We start from the raw sequence: 13135 nt of genomic DNA, 5'->3' as shown, positions 1-13135 counted from the left end.
GTTCCTGGCCTCTTCCCGCTACGCTTGTCCATCAAAGCTATCTCGGCTTTTGGTTGGTAGAGATGGTAACAGCTCCCGCCTTATCCCCGCCCTTCATTAAGGATAAACCACTCAGAAGCCATTCTGATGCTCCTCGGCCAGAAAACTTTAACTGAATAGGCGAAGATTCCTGTCAGGCGTGACGTTGACCCGCCCCTGAGTGGGTTTCCGTGGAGACCACAGCAGTACAGGCCTGTGGGCGGGGCGATGGGAACCAGTGGTCCACAGGACCTGAATCCTCACTCTGGCTCTGGCTCAAGCGGGGAGGGCAGAGGCCTGAAAAGCATCCTTGGGCGGTCAGGGAGACCAGGAAACGACGGTGGGAAAAAAAAATAATGGCTGCTATTATATCATCTTCCAGACGACAGTGGCAGTGATAGCATCGGTCACATATCAGGCTGTTTAAAAAAAAAAAAATGCTCTGCATGGGTCAGGCATGGTTCTGAGTTTGCACGTCCTTGGGGAAGCTCTGTTAAGCCTACCATACTGATAATGATAGTAATAAACATTACTGGACACGCCTGCTTCGTGCACAAGTTTTGCGTGCATCCACTCAGTCTCTGCAACGATCCTTTATTTTACACATGAAACAGACATAAAACGAGCTCTCCTGAATACACGGCACTTGTGTTCCGAGGCTGCTGGCTGTTCTTATTACAGCGGCAGACGAGCCAACATACGCCATAGGGTTTATTGAGAACCCAACGAGCTGGGCAGGCCATAAACAAGGAAATGAGCATCTGTCCTTGAATTCCAGGTAAGGGGAGAAAAACAATTCGAAAACAGATTTATGCAGTGTAAGAGCAAAGACAAGGGCTTCTGGGGAGCTTCAAGACTGCGACTAAACCGGAGTGAGGTATTGATTATTGATGGAGACATGCTGAAATACTGTCATTAGGTGATTTCATCTTAGTGCAAAGCCCAGAGTCCTCACTAAAAGCCCTCCAGCGTGAGGAGCCGACATAGCCTTGCATGTGTGGACCCACAGCCTCACGTCAGCTGAGTTGTAGGCTGATGAGGCCAAGGCAGGAATTATCAAGAGGGAAGGGGCACGTGTGCACATACGTAAGATTGTGTGTTTACACGTGTGCAGGCGTGCTTTACCCATGAGTGTGTATGCAGAGACCAGAAGGCAATGTTGGTCTATCCTTCTCCACCTTAATTTGGGGGTGGGATTTTTTCTTTTCTTTTCTTTCCTTTTTTTTTTTTTTTTTTTTTTTAAAGCAGGATCTCACTGTATAGTCTTGGCTGGCCTGGAACTTTCTATGTAGATGAAGCTGTCCTCAAACTCAGGGAGACCGCACCCCCCCACCTCCTGAGTCTTTCACCGAGCCTGAAGTTTATGATTTCAGCCAGGAGGCAAGACCCACTCAAGGATGCTAAAGTTGGGAATGAAACTTTAATGAGGAGTCTGGCTTTGCCAACCTTCTGTATTCGTCCGTGGAGCTTTGTACTACAGTCTCGCCTCCCTCCAGGAGGTGAGGCTTAGCTCCTCCTTGGCTTAGGGACTAGAATAGTGTCTTTACAGAGAGTGAAACTATACATGGTGCTGCCTGCGTTTCATTCCAGTCCTAGAGAAGCAGAGGCAGGGGGATCTCTGGGAGTTCCAGGTCAGTCTGGTCTACAGAGAGAGTTCCAGGCCTACCAGAGTTACTTTGTGAGAACTTGCCTCAAAATAAATAAATAAACAAATGGACAAATAAAAGGGAAAGTGGAAGAAAAGTGGTCTGGCGGAAATTCCTTAACCAAGAGGCCAAGGTCAAAGCCATCAGATGTGATCCATAGATGTGTGACGGGTCTGAGGAAAAACACTTTTTTCCCCTTTTTTTCTTTCTTCTTATTTCATTTGTTACCGTTGATATGTGTGTACGTGTGCAAGGACATCGTGGCACTCTTGTGGAGGTCAGAGGGTAACGTTCATGACTTGTTCTTATCCTACTTCAGATTCCTAAGTCTTTGTTTGTTTATGTTTTTAAAAGCAGGGTCCCTCTACATAGCTCTAGCTCTGTAGAACTCACTATGTAGCCCAGGCTGGCCTCAAACTCACAGAGATCCTCCTGTCTCTGCCTCCTGAGTCCTAGGAATGAAAATGTTTGCTACTATGCCTGGCCCTGTATTGAATTCATTTGGAAGGCTTGTATGACAAACACCCCACCTTTTTTTTGAGGGTTTCAAAAACTGGAACTGTCTGTGTAGACCAGGTTGATCTTGAACTCACACCTGCCTTTACCTCCCAAATGCTGGGGTTAAAGCTGTGTGCCACCATGCCCAAGCCCCTTTTCTTCTTTTCTTTCTTCCCTTTTGTTTTCTTTCCTTTTCTTTCCTTGAGATCCCAGCACTCGGGAGGCAGAGGCAGGCGGATCTCTGTGAGTTCGAGACCAGCCTGGTCTACAGAGCTAGTGCCAGGATAGGCTCCAAAGCCACAGAGAAACCCTGTCTCGAAAAACCAAAAAAACAAAACAAAAAAAAGAGAAATGGTCTTGTTATATAATGCTGGCCTTCAACTCTGGGCCTTCCTTCCTGCCTTTGCCTCTTCGGTGCTAGAATGACAGGTAAAGCCACTACTCTTGGCTTCTGAGAACATTTACCCTAATCTGATAACCTCAATCTAACCCCAAGAACACACCATTTCCCTTATTCAAGAGCATCCTATAATAAAATAACTGAGGACCAAGGAGTCTGAGTCTGACAGAGCAGGCCTTTGCTGAGCCCTCCTCCTAGGCAAAGGGGTGGAGAAGGCAGCCCTGATTGGAGGAAACCAGAGGGTTGGTTGAGTTACGAGCCAGCATTTTCCAGCATTATCTTAGTGCTCTTTTTAAGTTACACATCAATTGAAGAGCAAAGAAATAATAAATCAACTATGAGTAGAGGCTGGGTATGGTAGCATAGGACCGTAATCCCAGCATTTAAGAAATTAAAATAGCGGCAAGGAGACAGTTTGCTGGCTGTTTGCTGCTCTTACAGAGGAACTGAGCGGCTCCCAGTACCCATGTCAGGAGGCTCACGCTGCCTGGAAACCCAGCTCCGGGGAAATCCATCGCCCTCTTCTGGCCTCTGAGGGTACCTACACTCACAGCACATCCCCACATACACATAGAGGTAATTAAAAATAAGTCGTTTTCTTTTTATTTTAAAAAGAAGCCAAAACAAAAAGATTGCTTTGAGTTGGATCCTGGGTTGAATTACAGAGAGACACCCTGAAGGAAAATAGCAAGCTGAGCAAGGTGGCACACACTTACGGTCTCAGTCCTCAGGCAGTGGAGGGAAGAGGATTGTGAGTTCTGGGTCACTCATGGTCCTGTAGCGAGTCAAGACCAGCCAGAGCTACTTGCAACCGAGGGGGAAAAGAGAGAAAAAAGAAGAATATCTCCAGATAAAAATATTTATATATGAATAAATAAAAACAGCCAGACAGTGGTGGCATACACATTTAATATTAGAACTCCAGAGGCAGAGACAGGCAGATCTCTGAGTTCGAGGCCAACCTGATCTACAGAATGAGTTCCAGGACAGCCAGGGCTATACAGAGAAACCCTGTCTCAAAATAATTAATTAAAATTAAAAAAAAAAATCAGGTCTAAGCAACAAGTTTGAGCATGAGGACTGAGTCTGAGTCCCCGGAACCCATGTTAGGAAAGGAAGGCCTAGAGTGTTTTCCAGTCCTAGCACCAGAGAGGGAAAAGCCAACCGTGCAATATATCCACACCCCATCTCAGGGGGTGAAGGTGTCTGGGGCCAACTACAGTGACCTGAGTTTAATCTGCAAAGCACCCACAGAAGACGGAGTAAAGTGTCTCCCAGAGTTGGCTTCTGGTCTCTGTGTGCCCCATCACAGGAACACTGAACTTCCAGGGTGTCAAGGACGTAAAACTGAGTGAAACTATGTAGATTGTCAGCAAGCAAATGCGACTTTTCTGGGTGGAATCCTGGACCAGAGAAGGGAAAACTGATGAAATTTAAGCAATCTGTGGCTCAGTGAATGTGGTCCCACGGTTACCAACGATTCTCTGGAAGTGGTAAAGGCTCCATGGTCGTACATGACGCTGACAGAGGAAGCTGGGAGACTGCAGACTTGGCATACTATACAGTGGTGACCAGCTTGAGCTGTAGCTGCCGTCTCTGCTGGAAAGGGATGCTGTGGGTCTCTCCTGTGCAACTCCCCAGCAACCACCATGGGCAGCCTTGAGAGGTGTGTGGATTCTGCTCAGGGATGAGCCTCCGGCTTTTACTTAAAATAACCAGGTGTGGGGGTGGGGCAGGAGAAATGGCTCAGAGGTTAAGAGCTCTGGCTGCTCTCCCAGAGGTCCTGAATTCAATTCCCAGCAACCACATGGTGGCTCATAACGAGATCTGGCGCCCTCTTCTGGCCTGCAGGTGTACATGCAGACAGAACACTGTACACTTAAATTAACAACAGGAGGGATCTGTTCATACGCCCATCTTTCTAACCCAAATGATAGGGGTCTGTAGGAGGCACAGAGGTCTTGGTGCTCACGGATATGCACTTATAGGAACAGGGTCGCTCCTTCAAGGGGAGGAATAAAAAGCCTGTTTTCCATCCAGAAGGCCTGGTGACCTGTGCACAGTCTGTGTGACCGGAGACATCCCGGCACCAGACCCTTCTCATACACTTCTCAGTCAGTCTGTGGAACCTGTCTTTATGGAAGGCGTCACATGTTACAGAGACTTGATGTAGTCACATCTGTTCTGGGTGTAGCTTCCTTTGCTCCTCAAAGAGATTTAGGCACATTTTGCTGTGCATGAGAGACTGAGTTAGACATCACGAGTAGTTTTCACTAGATGTTGCTGTGCTTAAATAAAACACTCAGGGTCAGACTCCCCAACAGTGGCTACTGAGTTGTGTGCTGAGCTGCCTTTTTGCCTCCTGAAGCTCCTCACTCTGCTGCCAATGAAGGTCACAGAGGCTTCCCCTGCTCCCCACACTGCCACAACCCCACCCCCTCCAGCTGAGCTCTCCAAGCCTTGTTGTTTTGGTTTTGGGTTTTTGATGGTGAATTTGAATTCTTCCGCTTCCACCCACTTCCAAGTGCTGGGATTGCAGGCATCGCCGCCATGAAATACTTAGTTTTGGGTTTTTTGTTTTGTTTTGTTTTGAGACAGAATCTTATGGATCTCAGGCTGAACTCTAACTCACTGTGAGGACAAGGCTGGCTTTGAGCTTCTGATCCTCCAGACTCTACTTCCAATATATCTAGACTGCAAGTGTGTTATGGCAGAGACAGCTTCCAACTGGTCTTGCTGCTGCCAGAACCTCAATGCCAGGCAGCCTCTTCACAAACAGCTTCCTGAGGTGCTAAATGCTTGGTCTCACTTTGATGCCTGGGTCCTTGGGCTTTGAGCTGGTATTTACACACTGACAGCATCCTCCGCGTGTGCATACATGCATCTACCACACATACCACAAAAAAAAAATTCTCTAATCCCCTCCCTCTCCTTCTTGAGACTCAAACTCACAGCCATCCTCTATCTCAGCCTTCTGAGCATTGTGATTCAGGTGGCTCCCACTGAGTTCAGCACAAGAATGCCTTTCAACATCTTTGCAAATTTTAGATAAAATAAACTGGTTTCCAAATAAGACCTTGAGGACTGTGGGGCATGGTGGTGCATGCCTTTAATCCCAGCAAAGACAGGTGGATTTCTGTGAGTTCAAGGCCAGCCTGGTCTACATAGTGAGTCCCAGGACAGCCAGGACTACAATAGCCTTTAGACTCTGTCTAAAGAAAAGAAAACCACTTTTAGAGCCTTTGATGTGCCCCACTGGGTAAAAGTGCTTGCCACCAAGCCTGCTAACAACCTACATTTGACCTCTGGAACCAACATGATGAGAGAAAAGAACTGACTCCTACAAATTTCCCTCCAAGTTTCACAAGCCCACGCTATGGCACACACATGCACACACACATGTACGCACACTATTTTGCAAATAGAAATGTATATAACAAGAGAAAAACAACCCAGAGGTTGACTTACCAGGCAATTCTAGCTTCTAAGGGCATCTGGCTATGGCCTTTGTATGAGTGAGTTCATTAAGTATATAACAAGTCATAGTGAAATAATAAATAGTAAGTGATGTTAGTGTGATGATAGATACACAGATGTTAGCCAGGTAGATGGGTGGATGGATGGATGGATGGGTGTATGTATGTATGTATGTATTGATGGATGGATGGTGGGTGTTTGTATGTATGTATGCATGTATTGGTGGATGGGTGGGTGAATGGATGGATGAATGGATTGGTGGATGGGTGGGGGGTGGGTGGGTGGATGAATGGATGGATTGGTAGATAGGTGGGTGTATGTATGTATTAATGGGTGGATGGGTGGGTGGATGTATGTATGTATGCATGTATTGGTGGATGGGTGGGTGGGTGGATGGTTGAGTGGGTGAATGGATGGATGGATAGATGGATGGATTGGTGGATGGGTGGGTAGATGAATGGATGGATGGATGGATGGATGGATCAGTGGGTGGGTGTGTGGATGAATGGGTGGATAGATGGATGGGTGGATAGGTGGGTAGATGGATGGATGTGTTGCGGGAATCTTTCTGGAATAAACACCCCGATATCATTGAGAGTGGAAGAGGAGAGATGTCACTAATGGACCAAAGCTAGGACAGCTCCTGAAAGCTGTGGGCCCAGGACCAGTGAGCATTCTCTACTCTAAAGTGAGCATTTATACTCTAAAGCTGGAGACTGGGTAAGCAAGCCAGAAAGTTCTTACAGAGTCATACATGGCCGTTAGCCTTTTCTTCTCAAAGGCATGTTTCTAAGTTTCTGTGTGCTAGGTTATTAAGGTGTAAGCTGTGGTGCTCAGGTGAGTAAGGGCCAGGACCTATTGTATCAGCTATTTCTCCAGGTCATTCTGATCCAGGCAGCAAGTTCCGTGCTTGGAAATGACCAGTACAAGCAATGCTTTAAGCAAATCTAACACCCTGTCTTGAAAAACAAAACAAAACAAAAACCAAACAAACAAAAGGAAGTAAGTCTGATCTTTCTACCTTATTCTACCTCAGATGGGGTTCCGGCTGAGCTTCTCTCCAGGGCTAAACTGAGCTCTCTCTCGCTCGGCTCTTCTGGATTGTGGGGTGAACAGTGTGAACGGCAGGGCAGTCGGCCCTGCGGCAAGTGCTTCACCTGCCAGCTGCTCCCGAGGACGTGGCCTTTTCACCTGGGTTGTTTTGCTGCTCTTTCCTTGCAAGCACCAGCTTGGGGAAGAGAGCAGCCCATCCCTAGACAAGGAGTCTTCGAGGACACTAAACACAGAAGTATTTGGGCCTGAATTAAGGGTGGCAGCCTCGCTTCCAAGGCCAGCTCCTCTGTGAGCTCACACAGCAGTGATAATTCACCAGTACAAGATATGCTGCCTCTGGGGAGCTGGCAACACGGGCTTCTTTATAAAAATGTTTATGACATTTATTTGTGTGTTCATGTGCATGCCTGTGTATGGCACCTGTGTGGAGGTTACAGGACAGCCTGTGAGGTTTTCTTCTCTGATGTGTGGGTCCCCCTCAAACCTTCCTGAAAATGCCTTCACAGACACACCCAGGGGCCTCTTAGTTGATCTCAGACCGAGTCAAGTTAACAACTAATATTGAGCTTCACGGAGTTCAGTCGGTAGACTGTCACATAAATGTGAGAAACTGAGTTTGGTCCTCAGAATTCATGTGTTAAAAAAAAGTCAGGTGGGAGCCAGGCATGGTGGCGCACGCCTTTAATCCCAGCACTTGGGAGGTAGAGGCAGGTGGATCTTGATGCATTTGATGAGTTTGAGGACAGCTTAGTCTACATAGCAAATTCCAGGCCAGCCAGATATTCTTAATGAAACCATGTCAAAAAAAGAAAGAAAGAAAGAAAGAAAGAAAGAAAGAAAGAAAGAAAGATAGATAGATAGATAGATAGATAGATAGATAGATAGATAGATAGATAGATACAGACATTGATAGTGCCAGTCTGGTCTGTGTAATGAGTTCCAAGACAGCCAGGGCTACACAGGGAAACCCTACCTCAAAAAACCAAACAAAACAAAGTTAGGTACAGGGGTACAGGGGTACACTTCATCAGCCCAGCCCTGGAAAGGCACAGATAGGTAGATTCTAGGATGCTGGGGCTCACTGACCAGTCGGTCTAACCTAGTTTCTGAGTTCCAGGTCCCACAGAAAGACCTGTTTAAAAAATAAGGTGGGAGGTTTTTGAGAAATGGTACCCGAGAGTGTCCTCTAGTTTCCACACACATGTGCACACTCATCCATGTAAGTACAGTAGTGGGGGCACTACTTTAAACTCAGCACTCAGGAAGCAAATGGATCTCTGAGAGTTCGAGGCCAGCCTGGTCTACAGAGCTAGTTCTAGGACAGCCAAGGCTACATAGTGAGACATTGTCTCAAAAAAAAAAAAAAGATTATATTTCTACTATCTTAGAGTTGCCCGTGGAGACCAACACTGGCCAGTGAGATAGGAACTATTGGTAAAAGCGCCTGTCCAGAGCCTGATGACCTGAGCTGGATCTGCAGGCCCCGTGTGATGGTGGGAGAGGCCTGATTGCTTACGTTTCTTTGACCTTCACATAAGCATCTTGCAAGAATGTGTACACATGTGCACACACAATAAATTAACAGCATGTAATTTTAAACATTAACAAATTTTTAGCAGCCAAGCAGTGACAGCACACACTTTTAATCCCAGCACTTGGGAGGCAGAGTCAGGCAGATCTCTGCGAGTGTGAGGTCAGCCTGGTCTACAAAGTGAGTTCTAGGATAGCCAGGGTTGTCACACAGTGAAACTCTGTCTCAGAAAAACAAAACAAACCCACAAAAAATTAGCACATAAGCTCTTAAAGTATAAATTCTAGCTGTAGTTGATGTAGAGTACACACTAAGCTACTGGGTTCCTTACAGTCCAAGTTCATGTCCACAGCTAGTTTATAATACAATCTGCTTGGGTGCAGCACCATATCCCACCAGCTAAGGGCTTAGTCCCACAAGACTGCCATAGTTCTCAATGCTAATTGCAAGTACATGTTGCTACATGTATTTCTGATTAGTCATTGTCTTTGGGTTTCTGTTGCTGTGATAAACAACACTACCAAGCGTAACTTGAGGAAGAAAGGGTTTATTTCATCTTTCAACTCTCTGGACGCATCCTGTCACTGAAAAAGAAGTCGGGGCAGGAACTCTAGGCAGAAGCCTGGAGGCAGGAACTGAACCTGCCCTTTGTATACTGAAGACCACTGGTGTGTAACAACCTAAGCACAGTATAAAAGAGCCACAGGGGACTAGGGTGTGCCTCAGTGATAAAGCATGTGCCTGGAGAGCATGAGACGGATGGGTCCCCCAGAACCACTGTGGCTGCTGTCTGTTCACACACACGTACACACACTTGCACACACACACTCATGTGAGTAATTTACCTTGCTTTTAGGTTCGCGTCCAGATAAATCTATCATAAATTGAAGCTAATTGAGTTGACAGCGCATTGAGCATGTCTAACCCACTGGGTATTGGGTCACAACCCATCCACTGTGCACTGCAATGGGGCCCTCTGTGCACTCCAGGAGCTGTCCACATCCCCGCCTGTAACGTGGTCTGAGTTGTCCCCTGCATGCTTCTTCACTTCTCCGTGCATGCTTGACACAGGCAGCCTTCTTTAGATGCGCTCTTTGCCGGTCAGTGCACAGCATCACCCGAACTACAAATGTCCCCTAGTTATCAAGAAGATGCACCCCGCGTGTGTCAGTAGAGATTGCTGCAGCTGCAGCACTCGGACACTGCATGTGTTCTGGTGTATTCTCCTGTGTTCTGGCACACGACTCCCAAACCCTTTTGTGGATCTTGGAACATGGCTTGCGACTCAATGCTTGGGGTGGCTCAGTAGTCAAAGCCCGTGTAATACAAAGACAAAGACCTGAGTTCAGTCCTCAAACCACCAGGTGTGGTCATTTAAATCTGCCAGCCTAGAACTTGGGAGGCAGAGACAGATGGGTCCCTGGGGCTGCCTGGTCGGCCAGCCTAGCATAATCAATGAGCTGCAAGCCAATGATGAGACCTGGGAAACAACAGTCGAGGTGAACGAGCCTCTACATGCACACATATGTATACCTCTCCATGCATCCCAATACACATGCATATACCTCACATACACACATGCATGAATACACACATACATATACGTGCATACTCACACATATACCCATACACATGCATAACCACATACATACACATATACACATGCATATCCACATGCACACAATGCGTGCACATATGCACACATGCATGCATGCATGAACCATGCCTGCACGGCTCCAGGGATTGACCTCTGGGGTGGCAAGGGAATGAAGAGACAGAGACACGAAGAGAGAAAAAAGTGACGTAAAGTGGTCTGGGCTCTCAGATGAAGAAGTACTCTAGAAGCTCAGCATGTTATTAGGAACAGATAAACCAGGAGGTGGGGTTATTATATGAGGCTGAACAAGAAGGCGGAGTTGACTAACATTAGCAGAAGCAGGCTCCGTAGGGGAGAAGTCTTCAGGTTGTCAACCTCTAGGGAAGAAAACCGCAGTGCAGGACCCTGAAACGTAATGATCCTACAACAGCTCCTGGAGCGAGGCCCCCCAAGTCGGGACCCACGGGCCACCACTGGGGTGGCTCGCGGCCTGGATGCCAGGGAGCCCTTGCACAAGCAGTTTCTTTCCGAGGAGAACATGGCCACCCACTTCTCTCGATTCAGCCTACATAATGACCACCCCTACTGCAGTCCCTCTGTGACTTTCCCCCAGGTCCTGCCACCACTCTGGAGCTCTTGCCCAGAGCTGCTTCTGTGGCGCTATCCTGGGAGCCTGATCCCTGAGGCCCTCAGGCTACTGAGGCTGGGGGATACCCCCAGTCCCTTCTACCCTGCATCCCCATCTGGGGACATCATGGAGCTCTAAGTGCTGACGGCCAGTGTCCCTCCCCACCTTGTTCCCGGACAACAAAGACCAGCAACCACCCCCCAACTCCCCCAGAAGGAAGAGATCCTTCCCCCTGTAACAGGAGAGATGATACTGAACTCAGAGAAACCCTGAATGGGAGGGGCAGCAGCTTGGGAAGGGGAAAGTGTCACCCTATTAGAGAATAAAGATTTCTGAGCAGTTTAAAAAAAGAAAAAGAAAAAGAAAACCACAGTGGACGCTTTCCGCATAAACTCTCAGCGTCCGCACTGGAGCAGAGGAAGGATTTGCTGTCTCTCCCATTCTCACCAAGGAAAGGTTTTGCCACGCCCATGGCTCTGAGGCATGAACAAGGTTCATGGCACCTTGTCAAAGAACAAACATTCACTCTGGGCTTCACTTCTTACTCCTACACACATGGACACACATGAACTCCTACACACATGTATGCTCTCTCAGTTTCTTTGCAATTGGTGTGATAAGACACCAGGACCAAGGCAGCTTATAAAAGAAAGAGCTGAGTTGCGCTTACGGTTCCAGTTAGAGTTTGTAAGAGGCAGAGCAGGACATGGTGGCAGCAGCTGGAGCAGCAGCTGAGAGCTCACGTCTCAATCCACAAACAGGAGGCAGAGGGCACTGAGCATCTTGGACTCTCAAAGCCCACCTCAGTGACACACCTCCTCCAAAAAGGCCACACCTCCTAACCCTTCCCAAACAGTTCCACCAACTGAGGACCAAAGATTCAAACATAGAGCCTAAAAGGACCACTCTCATTCAAACTACACACATACTCACACAAATGTATATACACACGACTACACATGTATGTGCACACATGCATGCTTGGTCTCCAGAATCAGTGCTGAGCTGTTGGGAACTTTAAGAGGTTTGTAAGGAGAAAGGGGTTATTGTCATGACTGTTTTACTCATAAGAACTGTCAAGCTACCTTGGGTATCCAACCTCCCTTTTCTGTTGTCCTTCTGCCATCCACCAGAACTTAACGTGCACAAGGCTCTCACTCAAAGCCCAGCAGATGAACTGCCTGATCTTAGACTTTCAGCATCCAGGATCTCTTCCTCTAGAAATAACCCAGCCTCTGGTGTTCTGTGGTAGCAATGAAATGAACTTGGTCAGCGCCTGGATAAACAGGACCCTGAGGAGGTCATTTGACCCTCCCGGCCATCTGTGAGCCTGGAGGTGGATCCTCACTATAACCAATCTACCTGGAACCCAGTTCTCCCAGCCCTCAGCTCTTCTCACTGGGACACAGTATTTAAAAATCGAGAAGACTCTATTGTGTGGCTGTGATGTGTGTCAGTCCTCAGACTGGGCCAGGAGGATCAGGAGTTACACACCAGGATGGATTCCACAGTGAGACCCTGTCTCAGTCAACTGAGCAACCAGTCCAAGAGCCCAATGTTAGGTGTGTTCAATACTATCGTAACGTCATAAAGGGTACACTCTATTCTATGGTTCTGGGGATGGAACAAATCCCCCTGCTGAACTGCACCCCAGTCCTATGAAAGAAGAAACTTTTTTTCTAATTATTTATTTATTTATTATGTATACAATATTCTGTCTGTGTGTATGTCTGCAGGCCAGAAGAGGGCACCAGACCTCTTTACAGATGGTTGTGAGCCACCATGTGGTTGCCGGGAATTGAACTCAGGACCTTTGGAAGAGCAGGCAATGCTCTTAACCACTGAGCCATCTCTCCAGCCCCGAAACTTTTTTTTTTTAACTTGGCAAACCACTTTAATTTACAACTTTAAATATGAAGGCTGTAATTTCTTGAAACTTCTCACCTTGCTCTTGTACAGAGTTGAGTTTATACTTTCAGGCCTCATCATCAGGAGGGACCCCCAGTTCTTCATCTGTCCACTGTGAAGGATCTGGATATGAAAAGTGGCCCAGCACAGCGTCTGAGTCGCGCCAAAAGCGCCAGAGAATCCAGAACCACATGAGTGAGCTGAAGAACTCCCCCTGGATCACCTGTTTCCGGGTAAGCTGGAGAAATTCCCTGTACTTGGGCGGAATATGCACCCCACCACCAGCATGACGGACTCCACTGTCTCCAGCAGCCCTTGCTCGGCAGCCCCCAGCAGGCAGCCTCCGAGGCGACAGACCAAAAGGTGTCAGCGCAGACAT

The 13135-nt window shown here is 47.5% G+C and overlaps 2 protein-coding genes and 1 non-coding gene across 3 annotated transcripts; 2 read left to right on the top strand and 1 right to left on the bottom strand.

Annotated features, from left to right (window-relative positions):
- Window positions 1-2701: 2701 nt before the first annotated feature.
- Window positions 2702-2830, top strand: LOC126487808 (small Cajal body-specific RNA 4). Its single transcript, XR_007588502.1, has one exon. It is a non-coding gene; the product is annotated as a small Cajal body-specific RNA 4 (non-coding RNA).
- Window positions 2831-10622: 7792 nt separating this feature from the next.
- On the top strand, window positions 10623-11078 carry LOC126487780 (host cell factor C1 regulator 1-like). The gene has a single exon (XM_050120786.1). It carries the CDS (start codon window positions 10636-10638, stop codon window positions 10984-10986), a length of 351 nt encoding a protein of 116 aa, XP_049976743.1. The 5' UTR covers window positions 10623-10635; the 3' UTR covers window positions 10987-11078.
- Window positions 11079-12823: 1745 nt separating this feature from the next.
- On the bottom strand, window positions 12824-13135 carry LOC126487768 (NADH dehydrogenase [ubiquinone] 1 beta subcomplex subunit 2, mitochondrial-like). Its single transcript, XM_050120761.1, has one exon. The coding sequence runs from the start codon at window positions 13133-13135 to the stop codon at window positions 12824-12826; it is 312 nt and encodes a 103-aa protein (XP_049976718.1).

Source organism: Alexandromys fortis, unplaced genomic scaffold (genome assembly GCF_014885135.2).
Source record: "Alexandromys fortis isolate MF-2015 unplaced genomic scaffold, M_Fortis_MF-2015_v1.1 scaffold_186, whole genome shotgun sequence".
In the NCBI taxonomy this organism is placed as follows: domain Eukaryota; kingdom Metazoa; phylum Chordata; class Mammalia; order Rodentia; family Cricetidae; genus Alexandromys; species Alexandromys fortis.
Note: the sequence above shows the minus strand (reverse complement) of the source record. Positions and strands in the feature narration are given on the sequence as shown.

What these genes read in the sequence shown, in the direction of transcription:
- LOC126487780 (XM_050120786.1), top strand. Translation starts at nt 10,636, where the DNA reads ATGATCCTACAACAGCTCCTGGAGCGAGGCCCCCCAAGTCGGGACCCA.
- LOC126487768 (XM_050120761.1), bottom strand. Translation starts at nt 13,135, where the DNA reads ATGTCTGCGCTGACACCTTTTGGTCTGTCGCCTCGGAGGCTGCCTGCT.